General features: G+C 37.5%; 1 protein-coding gene across 1 annotated transcript in view; it reads left to right on the top strand.

Moving 5' to 3' along the window:
• The first annotated feature begins 4,804 nt into the window (after nucleotides 1-4,804).
• The window catches only part of RIOK2 (RIO kinase 2), a 28,841-nt gene continuing 9,833 nt past the window's right edge, over nucleotides 4,805-23,812 (top strand). The window contains exons 1-7 of the mRNA XM_044265023.1: nucleotides 4,805-4,971; nucleotides 8,058-8,196; nucleotides 8,965-9,081; nucleotides 11,140-11,315; nucleotides 14,247-14,335; nucleotides 16,257-16,448; nucleotides 19,309-19,401. Of these exons, the coding sequence (XP_044120958.1) occupies nucleotides 4,906-4,971; nucleotides 8,058-8,196; nucleotides 8,965-9,081; nucleotides 11,140-11,315; nucleotides 14,247-14,335; nucleotides 16,257-16,448; nucleotides 19,309-19,401 (872 nt within the window). The 5' untranslated portion in view covers nucleotides 4,805-4,905. The remainder of the gene's footprint in view (nucleotides 4,972-8,057; nucleotides 8,197-8,964; nucleotides 9,082-11,139; nucleotides 11,316-14,246; nucleotides 14,336-16,256; nucleotides 16,449-19,308; nucleotides 19,402-23,812) is intronic.

A 23,812-nucleotide genomic window follows, 5' to 3' on the forward strand; every position in this document is an offset into this window, starting at 1 on the left:
AAGTGCTTCACTTGTATTCAAAACAATTACACTATTTCTAGGGAACCCAAGAGCCCTTATTTATTAAAAGTATGAAACATAATAATGAGATGACTTTTGATTCTTGTAAACAATAAAATAACAAGAACAACAACAACGGACTAAAACTGATACATCCATTAATTCAAGTAAAGCAATAAAGTAGAAGAACAAAAATCTGAAACAAGTTATTTATTCTCTAAATTAAGGTACATAAAAAGAAAACACACCAAAAAAAGACAAACTATAAAAATCTCACTTGATAATTACTCAGTGCAGGTCTATTAAAGCAGACAAGTAGAATATTAAATCTCAAAAATCTTTTAGAGATTGTGCCAGTTATTAAGCTATTGTCTCTAAATTTCAAAACCCAGACCTCTAACCCCACTTTCTGGTACAAGAGCTGGAACCTTGTAAGCCATATTTCTGCTTTGCCAGCTAGCTCCACACTGCACTCTTCCAAAAAGCAATCCTAAAGGAGGAAGAATTAATTTGTTCCTCTCTCTGCTTCCTGTTTGCTTCCTCCAGGCTTCCTAGGTATTTCATTTTTGTTAGCATTGTCCCAACACTTATTCAACCCAGCAGCATCTCTTTCCATAGCAACACCTGAATCTAGTTTGCAGTTGTTCCAAACTTGCCAAACTAGTCTTATCAAGTCTTCCTGCTCCTGAACTATTATCACCAACCTGGCAATGCCGCTCCACAGAGGTCTGGGTCTCAGGTCAATGGTGCCTTTCCCCTAAGTTTCCAAGTCATTTTAGTTTTATTTTAGTTGCTCTAGCCTTAGTAGTGGCAGCTGTGGTGCTTCAGTATTCTCCTTTCCCATTATTCAGTTTTCTATTTAGCTTTATGCCAAATTCATGAGTCTTAATATTAACATCTATGTTTAAATAACAAATATGGTTTCTGTCCTGACTGAACTCAAAGTGATTGTTCAGTAGTTCCTTAGGTGCTATCAAAATCACTAAGGCTTGGGAGATACAAGGCATATCTATTTTCACGTTACATAATTTTCTACTTGCAAAATAAAAGAATCTTATTTTCATAAAATAAATCTTAACCAAATATTCTTGGTTCCTAGGGATATACAGAAGAGAGTGATTCTCAACTTGAGTGGAATGGAGATTATGGAGCTTGAGATGGAGACTTAAATTAACAAAAGGTTTAGAAACACAATTCAAGTTGAGTCCTTTCATAATATAAATAAACAATCTAAGCATCATTAGACCTATAAGCTCCTTGAGGAAAGGAACTGAGTTTTGTTTACCAAAATATGTTGTATAATAAACATTCAAAATAAAAACTTGTATGAATAAGAAAAGTTAAAGAGAGTACCTAAGATCAAAAAGCAAGTTAGTGGCAGAATTAAGCCTCAGTTGGCTGATCTTATTCTGCCTGTCCCATTTTTATAACAGTGCCCTATTAACACTGCACTGAGGGCCCAAGAAAGCAATGGTAAGGGCTGAGTTCCTCAGGAACCAGACCTGTACTGTATTAGGGGTATTAATTATGATCAACCCCTGGAGGAGAACGGGGAAAGACAAGGAGTAAACAAAGGAAGAGGTTGGACTACAATGCAGTACCAAGAGAGGTTGCAGTTGACTCTACAAGAAATTTGAAAGATCCCATGATTCTTTGGATTATGCTGAGTTATGCTGAGCTGGCAAAGAATTTGAGCCTTTAGACATCTGTGTCAATCAGCCATTGGATCCAGGCAAACCCAGAAAGGAATATGACCTTCAGTGAGGTAGCTCCATCAACCTAGGCAATCCTAGTGGAGGCTGACTACTCAGCATTTTCTGCTGGCAGTACTTCCAGGAGCTGGGGGTCGGGGGAGTAAGTCCTTCATTCCTGGAGGGGGACAGCTGGGTGGTATATCACAGTGTCCACTACAGTCCAATCCTTGTGCTACTAAATGCAAAGACATGCATTTTTATAAGACAGAAAAAGAGAGAGACACACATAGAAATGGAGAAGGCAATGTGACTCCAGAGGCAGAGATGGAGTGATACAACCACAAGCCAAGAAATATCAGTAGTCATCAAATGCTGATAGAAGCTGAAAGAGGAAAGAAACTAATTGTCCCTTGGAGCCTCCGGAGGGAGCATGGGCCAGAACTGTAAAAGACTAAATTTCTATGGTTTTAAACCACCAAATTTGTGGTTATTTATTATAGCAACCCTAGGAAAATAACATAAGGATAATAAAGAAAAATGTTATGGGATGAATATTGTTTTATGAACAGTAGGTAAGACTTAGATATGTGGTGACTAGAAAGAAGGAAAAAAAAGGTGGGAAGGTAATCATTACAGATGAAGGGAAATGGCAGTAAGACAGGAAATCAAGGGAACAGTACTTGACTGAACTGTAAAAAAAAAAAAAAAGAGCTGTTCAATTAGGCAAGAGCATATGTTATTTGAAAGTAAGCAATGATACAGATTATTGAAGATCCTGAATGTCAGCCTAAGAAGTTTAATTTAATCTCAGAAAAGAAGTTTGAACTTCCATCTACAGATGGTCAAGATCCTCTTGCAACTTGTGAGGACAAACTGTGTGTGTGTGTGTGTGTGAGAGAGAGAGAGAGAGAGAGAGAGAGAGATGGGAGTCTGGGAGTGAGTAATAATATGCTAAATCCTTTGCACACCTCTATCTTTTTATTCTCCTATTTTCTATTCGTCTTCTTCTACCTCAAGACTTAAGGGTTAGGTTTCTTTCCCCAGGACCAAGCAAAAAATCTGGCATGTATTTTTGATAAATAGTAAAAAAGTGAATAAAAAATACTGTGTAATTTTTTATTGTCATTACTAAGCACGATAGGACAAAGTAAATCAGAATACTAAATAATACCTGAATCACTTTTACTCTTCAAGGGTCTGATTAAGATAATTGTATTAAAATAAATATAAATATTGAAAGTAGAAGAGATTTGGGCTCAGTGTGATTCTCGATTCTGGAATGCTCCAGAAACAGGACAACAACTGGAGCCAAATCCCATCAATAAGCGGTGGTTGTCTGGAGCACAGTTTATAAGTAACAAAAGGTTTGTGCCTTAATAGATGAGCGATGTCTGCTAGAATGTTGGATTAGTAATTGACAGCCAAATGACTTCTGTTTCCCATTTCACTCTCGCTCCATAAAAAACCTTTCATTTTTATGTCTTACGTGAAGTACAGAAAGAAAAAGTCCATTTCAGTGTAGGTTTCCAATAGTTAAGCATGGTTAATCAAAGGCTTACTGCGTTCAGGTGTGAAAAAGAAGCCAAAGGTTGTAGTGTAAAGGGGATAGAAGATGGTTCTGCTGCTTGTATTCTACGGTTTCAGAGTATTAACTATTCTGACTTGGAAAGAAAGGGCATGTTCAGTTGCTTGCCTTGGAACTGCAGTCAGGTTTTATGATAAAGCTAACTGTTTTGGACAAAGGGAGATACTCAGTGGGGCCTTGGAGTGTTGGAATATGGGACCACCGGCCAGTAGAAGCCCAGCAGGAAAAAATGGACTCTGTAAATAATGAACTCCAAAGTTTACACTTAAAGTTTTGAGACTCAACCCAGAGAGAGGCTAAATAGCAGTCGCTGGAAGTGAAGTCAAGGCTGAAGTAGGCCACCATCTTCCGTGACCGTATGTAGTACCCACACCCAACGTGTGAGGGGTGTACCAAAACAGGTAACTGTCTTTTAAAGGTTTAAAACGTAGTTCATGAAACAAGACAAAAACACGAACATTATCACACAAGTTTTGTTACCCTTGTTGCTTTTGTAGGGAAGGTAGAGTATCCACCCTCTGAGGAGCAAGTTGTTGAAGGGTTGCCCCAGTTACCATTTTTTTGACGTGGAGAGGAGTTCCAGGTTCAGTGTGGGCAGCTCTCCTAAAGCCCTGAAATCACGGCTTGGTCTTTGATAAACAGCCCTCGCACATCCTTTCCAACTCGTCAAACTCGCCGGCTTTTCTCTGGAAATGCACGGAAGAAGCAACCACGCCAGCACGCTTTCCACAGAGCCAGCGCTCTGTGGAACCTCACACCGCTGCCCACGCCCCCCTCCCGCCGCCACGCCCCCACACCCCCACCGCCACGCCCCCTCCTGCCGCCTGGCGCAAGCGCATTCCGAGTCTGGAGAACTAACCTAAAGCCGGTAGAGAGCTCTCTTTAGCCACGCCTTCCTCTTTTCTAAACTGGCGCGGTTAGGGAAGGGACTAGCTATATAATTAGCTTTTATTTATTTATTTTAAAGATTTTATTTATTTAGTTGACAGAGATCACAAGTAGGCAGAAAGGCAGGCAAAGAGAGAGGGGGAAGCAGGGTCCCTGCTGAGCAGAGAGCCCGATGGGGGGGGCTCCATCCCGGGATCCTGAGATCATGAGTTGAGCCAAAGGCAGAGGCTTAACCCACTGAGCCACCGAGGCGCCCCTTTATTTTTTAATCGCCTTGTGTATCTGGACGCTCTTGGGTTCATTTCACCCCGACTCTTGTTGGAACTCAACTTTGCCTAAAGTAGGAGTTGCTGGTTGGGGATAAAATTTGCTCCTCCCATTTGTTACGGTTCTGCTCTCACAGGCGGAATGCGTCCTTTACGCAGCCAGTCCTGACAGATATGAAAAACTAAATGACTTATCATAGACACTCAAAATCCGCTCACTTACATGACAAAAATCCCCTTACAAAAAAAAAATTCTGCGTTGTTCCATTCTACATACATCATAAACCCAGACTTTCATTTTCCCAAGCCAGACCAAAAAAGTTCTTCTATTTATTAACAAGGACCTGCCGGGAGGAGCGGCGCACGCGCAAGCCACCAGCCGGCAGTGAGGCACCGGAGAGGCCAGTGTACACGCTTACCTTGTGCTCTCCAGCTGTAGTGAAGGAGTTTCCTGGCTTGGTCTCGGGCCGCGATGGGGAAAGTGAATGTGGCCAAGTTACGTTACATGAGCCGGGATGACTTCAGGGTCCTGACCGCGGTAAGAAGTTCGCTGTTTTTCCCTGCCCCCAGTCCTTTGCCACCGCGCGTTTTTCTTTTCTGCGACTCGGCTGAGAGCGGAGTGCGCTGTAGGCCCTCTGAGGAGACTCCGGCTGGGAATGAGGAAGAGAGGACCCCGACGGTCAGATTTCTCAAAGCCGTTGTTCGGAAGCTTTTGTCTTCCCCCAAACTGAGCAAAGTCCTGTCTTCTCATCATTTCCATCCTTTTCTGCTCCCCGACTTGTGCTCCAGAGCTTCACTGGCATCTCAGTGGCCTGGAACGCTTCTCTTGACCCTGGGCCTTCGACATCCACCCCCCACCCCCACCCCCGCCGCCCCCGCCCCGAGAAGAGTGGAAGAAGGCTCCAGAGAATTGATAGCACTGAGTTCCTCCCTCACAGATTCCCTCACATCGCTTTTATTCAATTTCATTCTGTCAACACTTGTCCGGATTTTAGTAACAATTTTGGGATACAAGACGAGGGTAATCATCGAGTGAAGGAGTAAATAAATGAGGAAGACAGTATCTGATAATAAGTGTTGTGAAGGTGATAAAGAGAAGAATACAACAGAAACTCTTTGCACCTTTGGGCTGGGGAGCATGAATGCCATCTTTAAATTGTGTAGTCAGAGAAGATTGCCGGAGTGAAAGAATCTTGTCTGTTAGGTGTTGTAGCCAAAGTGTTAAGGCCTTTTGAAAAAGTTCCTGACGTTTGGTAGGTACTGAATAAATATTTGCCAAATGAAAGAAAGACTGGCAGGGGAGAGGGGGAAATAATAGGAGCTGAATGAGAAGGAGGTAATCCAGTGGGCTTGGAAACAGCTGTAGTAAGTGAACAGCTGAGCTAGAAACCGTTTTTTGTTTTGTTTTGTTTTTTTTAAGATTTTATTTGTTTATTTAACAGACAGAGATTACAAGTAGACAGAGAGGCAGGCAGAGAGAGAGAGGAGGAAGCAGGCTCCCTGCTGAGCAGAGAGCCCGATGCAGGACTCGATCCCAGAACCTTGGGATCATGACCTGAGTCGAAGGCAGCGGCTTAACCCACTGAGCCACCCAGGCGCCCCTAGAAACCGTTTTTGAAGAATGGAAAGGCCAGTGAGGCTGGAGCATAGTGAGCAAGAAGTTGACTGGTTGGAGATGAAATTGGACAAGGTGAGACAGATCATGTGCTATAGAGCCTCGCAGGCTTGGTAAAGAATTTGGAATATATTCTAAATACAGGGGAGCCACTGAAGGTTTTAAGCGGGGAAGTGACAAAAACTAATTTTAATAGTGGTAGTCTTATGGCACAAAGATCAACAACATGTAGATTAGTCATCTCAAGAATAAAACAATGAGGGGCACCTGGGTGGCTCAGTGGGTTAAAGCCTCTGCCTTCAGCTCAGGTCATGATCCCAGCGTCCTGGGATCGAGCCCCGCATCGGGCTCTCTACTCAGCCGGGAGCCTGCTTCCTCCTCTCTCTCTGCCTGCCTCTCTGCCTACTTGTGATCTCTCTCTGTCAAATAAACAAAATCTTAAAAAAAAAAAGAAAACAATGAATTTTTTAGAAGCTGATATCTTTTGCGTAAATAGGCAATACTTAAAATATTAAATTCAAATTCAGTATGAAATTTAGAAGGCACTCAATTCATCTGCACGTTCTCTAAACACCTACTGTCACTTCTGAAAGATACCTTCCTTCTCTGCTTCCTCACCACATTGATTTATTCCTAATGTGGGACAGAAACAGGGGAGTCAAGAAAGAGTATTAGAGGCCAACAAGGGAATGAGTTAAGGTGTGAGATTTTGGTTGGGACATCATAACAGTCCACTTTTATCTTCCAAACCTTTATCTCTGCAATATTTAACTTTATTATTTGAAGCTCACCAATAAATGGCCTACTTGTTAAATATATTTCGGTCTCTGTTGAATCTTAACCATCCTTGGTATCAGCAGTCATCTTTCCTTGACTCTCTCTTTACTTCTCAGGCACTCCTATATCAATAATCATACTTTGGCTGGCTGCCTTTACCTTTTAATGTGAACTTCCCCCAAAATTCTGTCCCTCAGCCCTCCTTTGTCTTCCATTATCTCTTGTTTGATGATCACATCCACTTTACAGCTTTATCTGTCACCTCTATCAAATAATTGACAACTTTACCCTTTAATTGTGACTTCATTACTGAGTACAGATACATCTTTCCAAATTACCTTAAACATCCTCGTTTGAAAGACCTTCCAGAACTTTGAGTTGTGATTAATGTCCTTAGAACATCTCTGTTCATATATCTCCCTTGTGTAAACACCTTCAGGGGTTTTCAGTTTTCCTCAACAAGAAATCTAAAACTCCTTGATCTACATTTCAAGGCCTTCCGTACCTTTCTCAAAAGCATTTTCAAGCGCCTTTTCACAAATTCCGTTTGCCATTGCATCTGAGGTAGCACTATTCTAGCTGTTTCTGTGCTTTATATTTTCTTGCCTGTGTGTCATGTCCGAATCTTTTGTCTTTCTCTGATATTCTCTGATGTTGTGTGTTTTTTTGGTTTTCCTGCATCTAAAAGTCAATCTCAAGTGCCGCTTCTTTGAAACTGATCCCTCAGCTAGAATTATTTTTGTTGAGCCCTGAGTCACTTCTTTTTTAGCTCTTTCCATTTCTTGTCTTCTAATAAAGTTAGATGTCTAGTTCTTATTTCCACAATCAGATAATAAATTCCCCAGGGGTAGGGATTATTTTTATATATTTTTAAATCTTCCACCATGGCTGCCTATGATACTTTAATAGTAAATAACTTCTCAATGAATATCTGAAATATGTATAGTTTTTAAAGATAAATATTTAGGTGTCAACAAATATCTTAGTATTTGCCACATCAGTAACTGTTAAGTACTTCAGTTTTTACTCTTAGAGTTTAATAGAGAGGCAGAATATGTGTATCTGTGATTATATAATCAGATTGTGATTAGAAATATGTCTAGAATTACATCTCAGAGTTGGCTGGGTAAGTGCATGGTTAGAGAAATTTGAAGAAGTTAATTACTTAGCAAAGTTTTGGTAGACAACAGCTCTATGTTGATTATGATTACATATGATTCTTTTAATTTCAGGTTGAAATGGGCATGAAGAACCATGAAATAGTTCCATGCAGTTTAGTTGCTTCTATAGCCAACCTTAAACATGGTGGCTGTAATAAAGTTTTAAGAGAATTAGTGAAACATAAACTCATAGCTTGGGAGCGTACCAAAAGTAAGTATTTATGACACCATTTGTGATTTTTCATGTATCTGGGTTCCCCCAGAGCAGGCATTTCAAAAGATGGAAAGTGAAAGTTGCCAGACCAGCAAAGTACTCTTTGTAGACCTGAAAGTGGCACACATTTACCATATTCTGTTAGAGCATTGACAGGGCCCACCCAGATCAAAGAGAGTAGAGAAATAGCCTCCATCTCCTGTTAGGAGATTAACAAGTTCTAATTGGCAGAAGAGCAAGTAGGAGAGAATTAATGCCACCATCTTAGGCAAATACATTGTACTGTACTACTCTAAAGCATTAATTCTCAAACCGTCTGCAATGAGGGTTGTTTGTTTTTTTCAACCCATTATGCATCCATACTTTAGTAAAATAACAATAAAAAAGTAATTACTAGAAAAGTGAAATTTAAAAACTGATAAAATATAGGCACAAATTCCTTACTAGAGTTGAAGACAAAATAACTTGGTTTAAGTGATATAAAAAGTTCTTAAGGTAACCACTTCATTCCAGTTTCTGTGTCTTATCACAGACTGGTAACAAATATTTAGAGACTGGTCTCAGTCTGTGAGTTACACTTTGAGTAACACTGCTCTAGAGAAAAAAATACAAACTATAGGAAGAAATGCCACACTCTAAAGACTGGGTAAGCTAATCATTCCAACTAAGATATCTTATGTTTAAATTCTTCTCCTGACTTGAACTAATGTGACTTTATTGTACAATGTAAGTAATACACAGTCTTTTTTGTTTTATTTTGTCTAGCTGTCCAGGGCTACCGATTGACAAATGCAGGCTATGATTACCTAGCTTTGAAAACACTTTCTTCTAGACAGGTAGTTGAGTCTGTTGGAAACCAGATGGGTGTTGGCAAAGAATCTGGTAAGTGCTAACAGTACTACTGAACTCATTTTCTTCACTCTAGTTTCTGTTTATATTTCCCCCTGAGAAAGCGTTATTTTTTAAGTTTTCCATCTTTTCCAACTGAGCAGTGAATTGAAAAGTTGGTTGGAAACAATATAGATGATGAAATTACCCTTAAGTTAGGTTATTGTTTTTCATAAGTTTGTCACTGAAAATTCAGTTATAGCAGGAATTAATTTTCTTCTAATGACTGACATCTTTGGCAAATATTATTTTTGCTTTTGTTTTATATATGGTAAATGGATATTTGTAATAGTTAAAATGTGTAACACAAAGGAGTATTAGAAGACAGTGAATATTTAAAAGCCACAAGCACATTTTTCATCATAGAAATATGGTAAACTTAGATATTTGTAAAACACAGAAAACATTCTAAAATAGCATTGAGCAAATAAGTATTGCAGGAGTGCTATTTAGCACTGTTATATTTATAACACTGTGTGTGTGTGTGTGAGAGAAATTTATTATGTGAAATGTATAAAATGAGGTAATGAACACCTTTTCTTAGATATGCTGCCTCTTTTTTATGTCCAATTTTTTTATTTTTAAAAAATGGCTTTTTTTTTTCTTAAGAACTTCACTACATGGGAATGATAAATAGTACAAAAGAAAGTATAATAAAAAGTAAATCTTACTCCTAACCCAGGTCTCAATCTGCTGTTATTTCTTCCCAAAGTTGTTACTGTTGAATATCTTATATGTCCTTCTAGATATATTTTGTTAATACTAGAACATAAGGTACTGACGATGTATATGCATATGACGATATATGTATATGCATTCACATATTTTTTAATCACAGGTGAAACCAAATATTACTTAACTATTTTACACCTAGATTTTTTCCACTTGATGCCATATATATATATATATATATATATATATATTATTTTTGAGTAATCTCTACACCCAACCTGGGGCTCTAACTTACAACCCCAAGGTCAAGAGTCCTGTGCTGTACTGAGCCAGCCAGATGCTTCTCGATGCACTTCTGATATCATTTCATGTTAACAGATGGGTCTTTTTCATAGTTGCAGTTTTACCTAGTAAATCAGTAATTGATTTACCAGTCCCAGTTGTTAGGGCATTTATGTTACTTCATCTTGTCCTTTGTAAGTAATGATGTCGTATACATCCTTTTGCACATATCTATCCAAATGTGCAGATAAATTCATAAATACAGTCTTAGAAATTTAATTATTAGAGCAAAAGTTATGTACATTTGAAACTTGTAGTACCAAATTTCCCTTCAAAAGTTTACACTAATTTATAATCCTGCCAATGTGAAAGACAGTTTCTTGATGTATGATAATTAAAATTTCTCATGAATAATTAGGACGTGTTTTAAATATCAGGATTTCAAATAGCAACTATTTTTTGATAATTGCAATACTTATGGGAAGATCTCCATTCTGATTACTATAGGATTATATATGTTTTTTTATTTTTAAGATTTTTATTTATTTATTTAACGGAGAGCACAAGTGGGGGAGCAGCAAAGGGAGAGGGAGAAGCAGGCTCTCTACCAAGTAGGGAGTCCAATGCAGGGCTCAATCCCAGGACCCTAGGGATCATGACCTGAGCTAAAGGCTGACACCTAACTGACTGAGCCACCTAGGCACCCCTACGGGATTATATTCTAACAATTGAATATTATTCACTGAAGCAGTAGAAAGATTGAGCTTCATATTGTTGAAAAAAGGTATTAAATCACTTCTCATATATGTATGACACTAAGGGACAATGAGATTTTTGCCACTAAATTGAACTGAGTATTGAGCACCTTTGGGAGCAGTAACCTTTGACAAACCACATCTCTGTTTTCTTTTGTATCAGATATTAATACATGTCATCTTATTTTGCATTGTATTTAAGAGAAAGAATTTTGCTGAGTAGTAAATATTCCTGGTTATTAGGAAAGAAAATTTGATGAAAATAAAATCAAAATTTGGAAATTACAAATGAACTTTTTGGGATGATAGTATAATAATGATCTTTTCTAAATCTTGGCTCTAGATATTTACATTGTTGCAAATGAAGAGGGGCAGCAATTTGCATTAAAGCTTCACAGATTGGGAAGAACCTCCTTTCGAAATCTGAAAAACAAACGCGATTATCATAAACACAGGCATAACATGTCTTGGCTTTATTTATCTCGTCTCTCTGCCATGAAAGAATTTGCCTATATGAAGGTATTTGGTCAATAAATTTATATTTCTTAACCAAATAATACATGTAGTTGAAAAGATGTAGTGACAGTTATCAGTCTGCTGCCCCTACATCTCTCTACCCCCAGTCCCAATTCTTTCACTTACTTTTAATTATTGCTTTTTTCTGTTATTTGTGCTTCTGGTGACTTTTTTTTCTGATATGAAGTCATTTTTCATTTTTACTAATGCAAATCAAGGCAAAATGTGTTCTACAATATTAATAAAATATTATCTTGTAATATGTGATAATCTACAATATTAACAATATTTAATATTTAATAATTAAATATTTAATATTTATAATTAATAAACTTAATAATTAATGATGTAATTGCCTCACAAATGTTTGTGTGAATGTATATCTATTCAGTATACATAAATATGCATACGTTTGTCTCTAATTGAAAATCCCAGGGAATTACCTATAGTAGTTATCTGTAGAAACCTTAGTGTCTTGGGTAAGTTGACTAGTGTTTTTCCTTCATGTAATAGAAAAGAAATGTTGATTTACAAATATGCATGTATATTAGGAATGGTAAAAATCTTTAGCCTTTAACCTTTCACCTTCAAAATTAAGTTCAGGATAGATTTGTTAAATATCTCTTTTATTTTCTTTTTTTTTTTTTTTAATTTTATTGATTTGAGAGAGAGAGAGTGAGAGAGCACAAGCAGGGGGACTGGCAAAGGGAGAGGGAGAGGGAGAAGGAGAAGTAGGCTCTCACTGATCAGAGAGCCTGACCTGCGGCTCCATCCCAGGACCCAGGGATGATGACCTGATCTGAAGGCAGATGCTTAACCGACTGAGCCACCCAAATGCCCCAAGATGTTAAATATCTTTAATAACTAAATTAAATATCTTCAATAACATTTAATTAAACAGAAAATAGTATCATATTGTTATTATTCTCCAAAATAATAGTGTTTATTTATTACTACTTATCTTCACCTTTTAAAATTTTGATTTACTAAAAGTCACTCTAGGGGCACCAGGCTAGCTAAGTTGAAAGAACTTGCAACTCTTGATCTCAGGGTTGTGAGTTTGAGTCCCATGTTAGGTAAAGAGATTACTAAGAATACATACATACATTTAAAAAAAAAAAAAAAGGAGTCACTCTAGTATATGACCAGTATATGAAACTCTTAGGAGTGTTCTTTGAGTAGGTTATTTTAATTCATGTGCTTAAATTTTTAGTAATCATGGGAGAATTCTCAAGACAATATAAGTGATGCTGATACCGTACATGATAGATGTTTCTTGTCTTATACTAATGGTTTGTAACCAATGATAAACAATCAGTAAGTAGGCAGTTTGGTAGGGATTGTTACACATTTTCCCAAAACTGCACTAGGTGTTTTCTCAGATGTTTATTTGAAGGTACTAGAATAGAACCAGGTTGTGCATAAATATACTTCTTAAATTTATTCTCTTTTTTTCCTAGAGTGTAAAATAAGATTAGGTGATACCTTAAACGATTAAGCCATAGTGCAAGGGCTAGACCACTATGACAATAGTTAAGATTATTATATGCTATTGAGCTGCCAAGGCATGTTCAAAAGAATTTGCATCGGGAGGAAAAAAAAATTATTTAAATCCAAACAAACAAAAACCTTTAGGGAATGAGAAGTAATTGAGTTCCTCTCACAAAAAAGATAGGAAGTAAACAGCTTTCTAAAACTAACCCTGTTAATAGATAATATATTAAATATCAGTTGTTTGCCTACCACTGTATTAAGTAGCTGGCATGCAGTGGGGTGAAGGTGTGTATACCAAAGAAATACGTAATGCAGTCAGTGTCTTAAAATTAGGAACACAACACAAATATGTTATATATATATAGAGAGAGAGAGAGAGAGTGAGAGAGAATAGTTTAAAAATTAAATTATATCTTATATTTAGAGAAACTTCTGTAGACTAGAATAGTTGATAAAGGAGGTTTCATAAAGTGAGTAGGAGTTGAGTAGAGTCATGAAGCACGCATATAATTTGTCTCTAAGGAGAAGATAGTAAGACAGTGTACTTTGCAGAGGAGCCACTAGGGGCAAAGACATGAATGTACTCCTTTCTGTGTGTACTCCAGAGTGCTTATTAAAAAGAGTACTGGAAAAACTAGGACTGGATAAGTAGATTAAAGAGAGTTTTGACAACCAGGAAAAGTTTTCCAGATTGAAATCAATACTTACAACATTGTAGGTTTTCTTCAATGGACCATTGACATAACTATTTAAGTTTGGTATTGGTACACAGAGTAAAGGTTAGATATCGTGGCAAAAGCTAGAACCACTGTTGGAGCAAATAGGTGTAAGTAACAAAGGCCTACATTGAATAGTAGCATTCCAAATTGTAGAGGGCATAAATTTCCCAATTACAACTTATTTCCATGTAAATTTTTAAAGATTATATATTTATTTGAGAGAGAGTACAAGGGGAGAATGAAAGGGAGAAACAGACTCCCCACCAAGCAGAGGCAAGCCCGATATGGGACTTGACCCCAGGACCCTGAGATCACAAACTGAGCCAAAGGCAGACACCTAACCAATTGAGGCACCCAGGCACCCTCCACGTGAATTTTTAAGTACACTCCCAATTAGTGACAAAAATTTAACAAAATAAGAAGATATATCCTAAGAGACTGTAGGCTTCTTGGGGACAGACTTTTTAACATTGAATTTTGTAACCCTAACACCATGTATAATATTCAGTAAATGTTAAGTAAAGTAATGCTTGGTGAAAAAGTGAATTAAGTAATTCATTTTTGCTGTGAATAAGCCATACATAAATAAGCGTGTGTTAACTGTAATTTTGTAAAGACCTCTGTGTTTTTTTTCTGGTTGTGAGCCAGTATTTTTGCTTCTATTTTTCCCTAAAAATTAATGACATCTTCATTAGTTTATACCTGTTTTGCTATGTTTCAGGCATTGTATGAGAGGAAATTCCCAGTCCCAAAACCAATTGATTATAATCGCCATGCTGTGGTCATGGAACTCATAAATGGCTATCCTCTGTAAGTATTTATTATTCTGGAAACTATGGATCCTAATAAATAAATGTAAGGTTTAGTTTTCAAAATGTCTATTAATTAAATGGAATATTTAATAGAGATAAATTAATAGAAAGCTGTAGTCTCATGCAAATTAAAAACTCAGTTTCATTCTAACAGTATGGATTTTGTAATCTCTGTGATTCATTCAACAAGTATTTAATAACAATCTAGTATATACCAAGCACTATTCTAGGATATACCAAGGCTCAGCAGTGAACAAAACAAATTCTCTGCCTTCATAGAGCTTATATTCTGTTGGAAGGAGACATGCAATAAATAGCTAATTAAGGAAATGTATGATTATCAGATGGTAGAAAATGCAGTGGATAAAAATAAAGCAGGTAAGGGGGACAGAAAGTACTGATGTAGGTGGAGGGAGCTGCTATTTACACATAAATGGGCAGGAAGAGTCTCATTGATAAGGTGTTTTTTGAGCACAGTCCTAAAGAAATGAGAGAGAAAACCATACAGCTATCTAAGAGATCCAAAGAGAGGGGACAGCAACTACATAAATCCTGAGATGGGAGCATGCCTAAATGTTCAGGGACCAGTTGAGAGGCTGGTGTGGCTGTAGTTAAGTGAGTGAGGGCAGAGAATACAAGTGATAAGATCAGAGAGGCTGCTGGAAACTAGATCATTTAGGCTTTAAAGACCATTGCAAGGAATTTTTAATTTCTTTTTTAATACATTTGATATATAAATATAAACTGTGCAACATGTTGATTTCATACATTTATATATTGCAGTGTCATTGCCAATGTAGTAATAGTTAGGACAAGGGCTTTTTTATTTTGATTGGGATAGGAGGCTGTGGAGGATTTTGGAGAGAGACAGGGTGTGACTATTTTAATAGGATTACTGTGGCTATTGTTTTGAGAATAGACTGAAATGAGATAAGGACAATTAGGAAGACAAATTAGGTGATTATTGTAATAATCCAGGCAAGAGGTAATGGTTGTTTAGATCAGAGTTGTACATTTTAAGGTGATTAAAAAGTGTTCAGATTCTGGATATATTTTTTGGGTAGAGACAACATGATTTGTTTGGGATTGGATATTGATATGAAGGAAGAGGAATGTCAAGGGTAATACCAAGGATTTGGGCCTGAATAACAAATTAATTGGAGGTACAAAGTTTTCATTTACAGAAATGGGAAAGATTATAGAAAGAGCAGCTTGGAGTTAGAGGGTGAATTAGAATCAGAGGTTCACTGTGGGACTGACATGTTAAGTTTGAGAAGCCTTAGAGTTCAGAGAGGTGTAGATTGAGGTCAGTATATATATAGTGTGTAAAGCCATGAGCCTGAATGAGATCACCAATAATGATTGTAAATAAAAGCTCCTAACAATAACCTTTGAGGAGTGCTAAAATTTAAAGGTCAAGGAAAGATGAAGAACTAGTCAAACAAAAGACTAAGCCAGAGTAATAAATATGGAAAGAGGATAGCCTGAAGAGTTGGTATACTAAGGGTAAAGTGAAGGAAGTATTTCAACAAGGGTGAAGAGTTTAACTGACAGACCAAATAATGACTACTGGACTTAGCAACATGGAAGTCATTTGTAGCTTTGACCAGACTTATTTCTTTGGAACAAGGTGGATGAAAATGTTTGAAATGGGTTCATTAGAATGGGAGGGAAGAATGAGGAAAAGTTTGGCTGTAATTATCAGAGAAAGTCTATAGTGGACAGAGGATACAGAATTAAGGCAGTGATGGCTTCTTTTAAAGAAAAAAAATAATAAGTGGGAGCTGTTATGTCTGTATGCTGATAGAAATGAATAAAAAGTTGTTAGGGAATTAAAGAATGGAAATATTAATACACATACATGCTTGCTTTCATGAAAATCGTAAATGAATACAAATAACCTATTTTCATACTTTGAGATGTCAGATACACCATGTTGAAGATCCTGCATCAGTATATGATGAAGCTATGGAACTGATCGTCAAACTTGCAAATCATGGCCTAATTCATGGAGATTTCAATGAATTTAATCTCATTTTGGATAAAGATGACCACATCACCATGATTGACTTTCCACAGATGGTTTCAACTTCTCACCCCAATGCTGAATGGTATATGCCAAAACTGATTCTGGATATGGGTGTGTTTATGTGTGATGTAATAATTTTTTTCTTAATTTTTCAATGTTGTAATACTCTCATTTGGGTCAGTAACTGATTTGAAACAGCTGATGTTAATGGTCTTAAAAAAATTGTTGCTTTTCTTTAAGATTTATTTATTTGAGAGAGCGTGCATGTGTGGAGGGAGGGGCAGTGGAAGAGGGAGACAGTCCTAGAGCAGATTCCCTGCTGAGCACAGAACCTGACATGGTGCTTAATCCCAGGACCCTGAGATCATGACCTGAGCTAAAATCAAGAGTCAGACACTTAAATGACTGAGCCATCCAGGTGCCCCTAAAATTTAGTTTTTTATTAAAGGATGTCAGACTAGGATAATCCCCCCCATAAAAGAATCTTTCTTTTTAGAAGGGGAAAAAAATGCACTTTGATTCTGTTTTTAAAACCAGTGGTCATTAAGTATATACTGTAAATGGGAAATCTGAAGAAACTGCCTGCTTTATAACCCATCAAAAGAATTTGAATTATTTGTGTAATCTGACAGACTTTTGAAAGTCAAACTTTCTTAGTCCAAGGACCCTTTATTCATACTTTTAGGTGAAAGCCCAGTTTTTAAAACAGGCCTACTCAGAAAAAGTAGGGACATAGAGAAGGAAACTGTAGAACCCCATCTTCTCTGCCTTTCCCCTTTTCTCTCTGCTCCATGGTTGCCTCCAAGAGTGTTTCACCAAGCATAGTTTGATAATTATGATGGTCTTAATAAAAATTGTGATTTTGGAGTGCACTCGGTTGCCAAAACAAGAATATCTCTCCTCTTTTTTAGTTTTGTTTTTATTATTAGGAAAGAATTCATGTAAAACCTCATCCCTGACACAGGACAGAATCACTTTATATACTGTGATAATCTCATTCCTCACATTACTTAACATGTAAGCTAGCCAAGCTGTGAAATATGACAGAATATTTTCCCTTGTATTTTATGATGAAACTGATGGTAATCAAGTTAAAGTTGAATATTTTTTTTTCTTCCTGTTCCAAGTTACAATATGAGAAACTTCTCTTTATTCCTGAAGATGATACTGCTATCACTTAGATAATAGAGATAATGAATTCTTGGAAAGTAGGAGTTCAAACCAGTTTGTGTTCAGTCAAGGTTTTCTTCCTCCTGATCTTCATTAGAAAATGTCTATACTTACTCTAGAAAAAGAAATGTCCATTAAATATAAACGTAAAGAGTATTCCCAACCAAACAATTACTAATAGATTGTTAGGTGCTTGGGTGGTTAAAATATTTTTGGATGTTGACTAATTACCATTTTTATTATATGGGGTAACATAGTCACAATGAAGGAACATCCAGGAACCACCAGAATTATAGAAAGAAACGATGACAAATCATGGCATTTGAAATGTAGGCTGCATTATTCTATAGGGAAACAGTGTGATTTAACTTGATTTTTTTTAAGATTTATTTATTTATTTGCTAGAGAGAGAGAGCAAGCACAGGCAGACAGAATGGCAGGCAGAGGCAGAAGGAGAAGCAGGCTCCCTGCTGAGCAAGGAGCCCGATGTGGGACTCGATCCCAGGATGCTGGGATCATGACCTGAGCTGAAAGCAGCTGCTTAACCAACTGAGCCACCCAGGTTTCCCTTAACTTGATATTTAATGGGCAAGTACTGGGGTATAGAAGTTGTGCTAACACCAGAAATTAAGATATAAATTAATAAATAATTAAAATATAAATAACACCTATCTCTGCTTTTGAAGATTTTGAGATTTTATCTAGTTAGATGAGACATAGACATATATAAAAATAGAATTTTAAAATAATTTTATTAATGTTTTTCCCTCTGGTGTCCTAAAAGGAAAGAAGAGTGGCATTATCTTTCTATTTCTAAAATATTAATTAATTAATATTCAAGCAGGTAGTCAATTCCACAGTACCCTGTTTCTTTATTCTCCCTTATCTAGGAACCTAGAGAATTTAATCTGTTCTCACTACTTTACTGTGGCCTAAAAAGCAATGTGATATTCACAGGTCCTTCTACACTTGGACCAGATTAACATGTCTTCAGATCATTATTTATAAGCCATAGTATTTATCTCTCTTGGCTGTTGTTGCAAATTAGCTAACAGATAATAAAGGTATATAAGCATAACATAATTAATAGTCCCCAAAGTTTTTCTTAGGTGTCACTAACCTATTTTATCTTTAGCTTTTGCAGTTGACTAGGTTCTCTTGGTATAGTTGATGAGAAGTATAACCAGACAGACTGGAAATTAAAAAGGAAAAGTGGAGGGCGCCAGGGTGGCTCAGTGGGTTAAGCTGCTGCCTTCGGCTCAGGTCATGATCTCAGGGTCCTGGGATCGAGGCCCGCATCGGGCTCTCTGCTCAGCAGGGAGCCTGCTTCCTCCTCTCTCTCTCTCTGCCTGCCTCTCTGCCTGCTTGTGATCTCTCTCTGTCAAATGAATAAATAAAATCTTTAAAAAAAAAAAAAAAAGGAAAAGTGGAAATCTACCCCCACACCGCAGATCCAGAATCTTCGTTTCTGAAATTCATATACATCTTATCTTCTCTTAGTATGTCTGTTACAGTATGGGAAGACCTTGAGTTTTCTAACTATAGGGACTTAATGCCTTTGACAGCTTTTATTTCCTCTTCATTTCTCTGCTTTTAGTTTTAATTTTTCAAACACACTGGCAACTGAGTTGTTTCTTTTATTTTCTTCTCATGAGTAACTCCTTTTTCATACAGTGATTAAGAGTGTCATTATTAAGGGTATTGTCATTGACTAATAAGGAAAAACATGAGCAACACAGGCTATATGTAAAAAATGATTCTTGCCTTTACAGGTATTTTGACAGAGATGTTAAATGCATTAGAGATTTCTTCATGAAACGTTTCAGCTATGAAAGTGAGCTTTATCCAACTTTTAGTGATATCAGGTTTGTACTCTGCTTTGTTTAAAATGATAAAACTTTAAATAACCTGATTTATTTAGTTCTAAGAGTTTTAACAGTTAGTTTCATTTTAAAAATTTCCAAATAGTGACCTCCAGCACATTATAATTGTGGGGTATCATCATTGTTGAGTATCATTGCTGTCTAATGTATAAATGAAACTTAAACACTAGAAAATTCCTACCTTTGGTCTACTAAGGCAATGTTACTGGATTTAGGGGAGGAACATCCCTAGTTTCTTAGAAATTCTCAAACTTTTACTTCAAAGTGCAGCTTAATAGTGAATAACCCATTTTTTTTTTTTATTCTTTTTTTTTTTTTTTTTCCCAATTTATTTATTTTCAGAAAAACAGTATTCATTATTTTTTCACCACACCCAGTGCTCCATGCAAGCTGTGCCCTCTATAATACCCACCACCTGGTACCCCAACCTCCCACCCCCCCCGCCACTTCAAACCCCTCAGACTGTTTTTCAGAGTCCATAGTCTCTCATGGTTCACCTCCCCTTCCAATTTACCCAAATTCCCTACTACTCTCTAACGCCCCTTGTCCTCCATGCTATTGGTTATGCTCCACAAATGAGTGAAACCATATGGTAATTGACTCTCTCTGCTTGACTGATTTCACTCAGCATAATCTCTTCCAGTCCCGTCCATGTTGCTACAAAAGTTGGATATTCGTCCTTTCTGATGGAGGCATAATACTCCATAGTGTATATGGACCACATCTTCCTTATCCATTCATCCGTTGAAGGGCATCTTGGTTCTTTCCATAGTTTGGCGACTGTGGCCATTGCTGCTATAAACATTGGGGTACAGATGGCCCTTCTTTTCACGACATCTGTATCTTTGGGGTAAATACCCAGGAGTGCAATTGCAGGGTCGTAGGGAAGCTCTATTTTTAATTTCTTGAGGAATCTCCACACTGTTCTCCAAAGAGGCTGCACCAACTTGCATTCCCACCAACAGTGTAAGAGGGTTCCCCTTTCTCCACATCCTCTCCAACACATGTTGTTTCCTGTTTTGTTAATTTTGGCCATTCTAACTGGTGTAAGGTGATATCTCAATGTGGTTTTAATTTGAATCTCCCTGAGGGCTAATGATGATGAGCATTTTTTCATGTGTCTGATAGCCATTTGTATTTCTTGATTGGAGAAGTGTCTGTTCATATCTTCTGCCCATTTTTTGATGTGTTTGTCTGTTTCGTGTGGGTTGAGTTTGAGGAGTTCATTATAGATCCTGGATATCAACCTTTTGTCTGTACTGTCATTTGCAAATATCTTCTCCCATTCCGTGGGTTGCCTCTTTGTTTTTTTGACTGTTTCCTTTGCTGTGCAGAAGCTTTTGATTTTGATGAAGTCCCAGAAGTCTATTTTCGCTTTTGTTTCCTTTGCCTTTGGAGACGTATCTTGAAAGAAGTTGCTGTGGCTGATATCGAAGAGATTACTGCCTATGTTCTCCTCTAAGATTCTGATAGATTCCTGTCTCACGTTGAGGTCTTTTATCCATTTTGAGTTGATCTTTGTGTACGGTGTAAGAGAATGGTCGAGTTTCATTCTTCTACATATAGCTGTCCAGTTTTCCCAGCACCATTTATTGAAGAGACTGTCTTTTTTCCACTGTATATTTTTTCCTGTTTTGTCGAAGATTAATTGACCATAGAGTGGAGGGTCCATATCAGGGCTCTCTACTCTGTTCCACTGGTCTATGTGTCTGTTTTTATGCCAGTACCATGCTGTCTTGGTGATCACAGCTTTGTAATAAAGCTTGAAATCAGGTAAGGTGATGCCGCCAGCTTTATTTTTGTTTTTCAACGTTTCCTTAGCGATTCGGGGTCTCTTCTGATTCCATACAAATTTTTGGATTATTTGCTCCAGCTCTTTGAAGAATGCCGGTGGAATTTTGATCGGAATGGCATTAAAAGTATAGATTGCTCTAGGCAGTATAGACATTTTAACGATGTTTATTCTTCCGATCCAAGAGCATGGAATGGTCTTCCATCTTTTTGTGTCTTCTTCAATTTCTTTCATGAGTGTTCTATAGTTCCTCAAGTATAGATCCTTTACCTCTTTAGTTAGGTTTATTCCCAGGTATCTTATGGTTCTTGGTGCTATAGTAAATGGAATCGATTCTCTAATTTCCCTTTCTGTATTTTCCTTGTTAGTGTATAAGAAAGCCACTGATTTCTGCACATTGACTTTGTATCCTGCCACGCTGCTGAATTGCTGTATGAGTTCTAGTAGTTTGGGGGTGGAGTCTTTTGGGTTTTCCATATAAAGAATCATGTCATCTGCGAAGAGAGAGAGTTTGACTTCTTCATTACCAATTTGGATACCTTTTATTTCTCTCTGTTGTCTGATTGCTGTTGCTAGGACTTCTAATACTATGTTGAACAAGAGTGGTGAAAGTGGGCATCCTTGTCTTGTTCCTGATCTCAACGGGAAGGCTGCAAGCTTTTTCCCATTGAGGATGATATTTGCTGTGGGTCTTTCATAGATAGATGTGATGAGGTTCAGGAATGTTCCCTCTATCCCTATACTTTGAAGCGTTTTAATCAGGAACGGATGTTGGATTTTGTCAAATGCTTTTTCTGCATCAATTGAGAGGACCATGTGGTTCTTCTCTCTTCTCCTATTAATTTGTTGTATCACATTGATTGATTTACGAATGTTGAACCATCCTTGTAGCCCAGGGATGAATCCCACCTGATCATGGTGGATAATCTTTTTAATGTGTTGTTGGATCCTGTTGGCTAGGATCTTGTTGAGAATCTTAGCATCCATATTCATCAGTGATATTGGTCTGAAATTCTCCTTTTTGGTATGGTCCTTGCCTGGTTTGGGGATCAGGGTAATGCTGGCTTCATAGAAAGAGTCTGGAAGTTTTCCTTCTGCTTCAATTTTTTGAAACAGCTTCAGGAGAATAGGTGTTATTTCTTCTTGGAAGGTTTGGTAGAATTCCCCAGGGAATCCGTCAGGTCCTGGGCTCTTGTTTTTTGGGAGATTTTTGATCACTGCTTCAATCTCGTTATTAGATATCGGTCTATTCAGGTTGTCGATTTCTTCCTGGTTCAATTTTGGTAGTTTATATTTTTCCAGGAATGCATCCATTTCATCAAGGTTGCTAAGCTTATTGGCATATAACTGTTCGTAGTAACTTCTGATGATTGTTTCTACTTCCTTGGCGTTAGTTGTGATCTCTCCCCTTTCATTCATAATTTTATGAATTTGGGATTTCTCTCTTTTCTTTTGGATTAGTGTAGCCAGTGGCTTATCGATCTTATTGATTCTTTCAAAAAACCAGCTTCTAGTTTCATTGATACGTTCTACTGTATCTCTGGTTTCTCCCTCATTGATCTCAGCTCTAATCTTGATGATTTCCCTTCTTATGTGTGGAGTTGGTTTGATTTGTTGTTGATCCTCCAGTTCTTTAAGGTGTAGAGACAGCTGGTGTGTTCTGGATTTTTCAATTTTTTTGAGCAAGGCTTGGATGGCTATATATTTTCCCCTTAGGACCGCCTTTGCTGTATCCCATAGGTTTTGGACCGAAGTGTCTTCATTCTCATTGGTTTCCATGAATTGTTTCAGTTCTTCTTTGATCTCCTGGTTGATCCAAGCATTCTTAAGCAAGGTGGTCTTTAGCTTCCAGGTGTTTGAGTTCCTTCGGAACTTTTCCTTGTGATTGAGCTCCAGTTTCAAAGCATTGTGATCTGAGAATATGCAGGGAATAATCTCAGTCTTTTGGTATCGGCTGAGTCCTGATTTGTGACCCAGTATGTGGTCTATTCTGGAGAAGGTTCCGTGTGCACTTGAGAAGAATGAGTATTCTGCTGTTTTAGGGTGGAATGTTCTGTATATATCTATGAGGTCCATCTGGTCCAATGTGTCGTTCAATGCTCTTGTTTCTTTATTGATTTTCTGCTTCGATGATCTGTCTAATTCTGAAAGAGGCGTGTTAAGATCACCTACGATTAGTGTATTCATATCAATATGACTCTTTATCTTGATTAACAGTTTTCTTAAGTAATTGGCTGCTCCCATATTGGGAGCATAGATATTTACAATTGTTAGATCATCTTGGTGGATAGTCCCTTTAAGGATTATGTAGTGTCCTTCTGTATCTCTGACTACAGTCTTTAATTTGAAGTCTAATTTATCTGATATGAGAATCGCTACCCCAGCCTTCTTTTGAGTCCCATTGGCATGAAAGATGCTTCTCCACCCCTTCACTTTCAGTCTGCGTGTATCTTTAGGTTCAAAATGGGTCTCTTGTAGACAGCATATGGATGGGTCCTGTCGTTTTATCCAATCTGCAACCCTGTGCCGTTTTATGGGTGCATTGAGGCCATTCACATTGAGAGTGATTATTGATAGATACGTTTTTATTGACATCGAGTT

This window comes from Neovison vison, chromosome 1 (genome assembly GCF_020171115.1).
Source record: "Neovison vison isolate M4711 chromosome 1, ASM_NN_V1, whole genome shotgun sequence".
NCBI classification, from domain to species: domain Eukaryota; kingdom Metazoa; phylum Chordata; class Mammalia; order Carnivora; family Mustelidae; genus Neogale; species Neogale vison.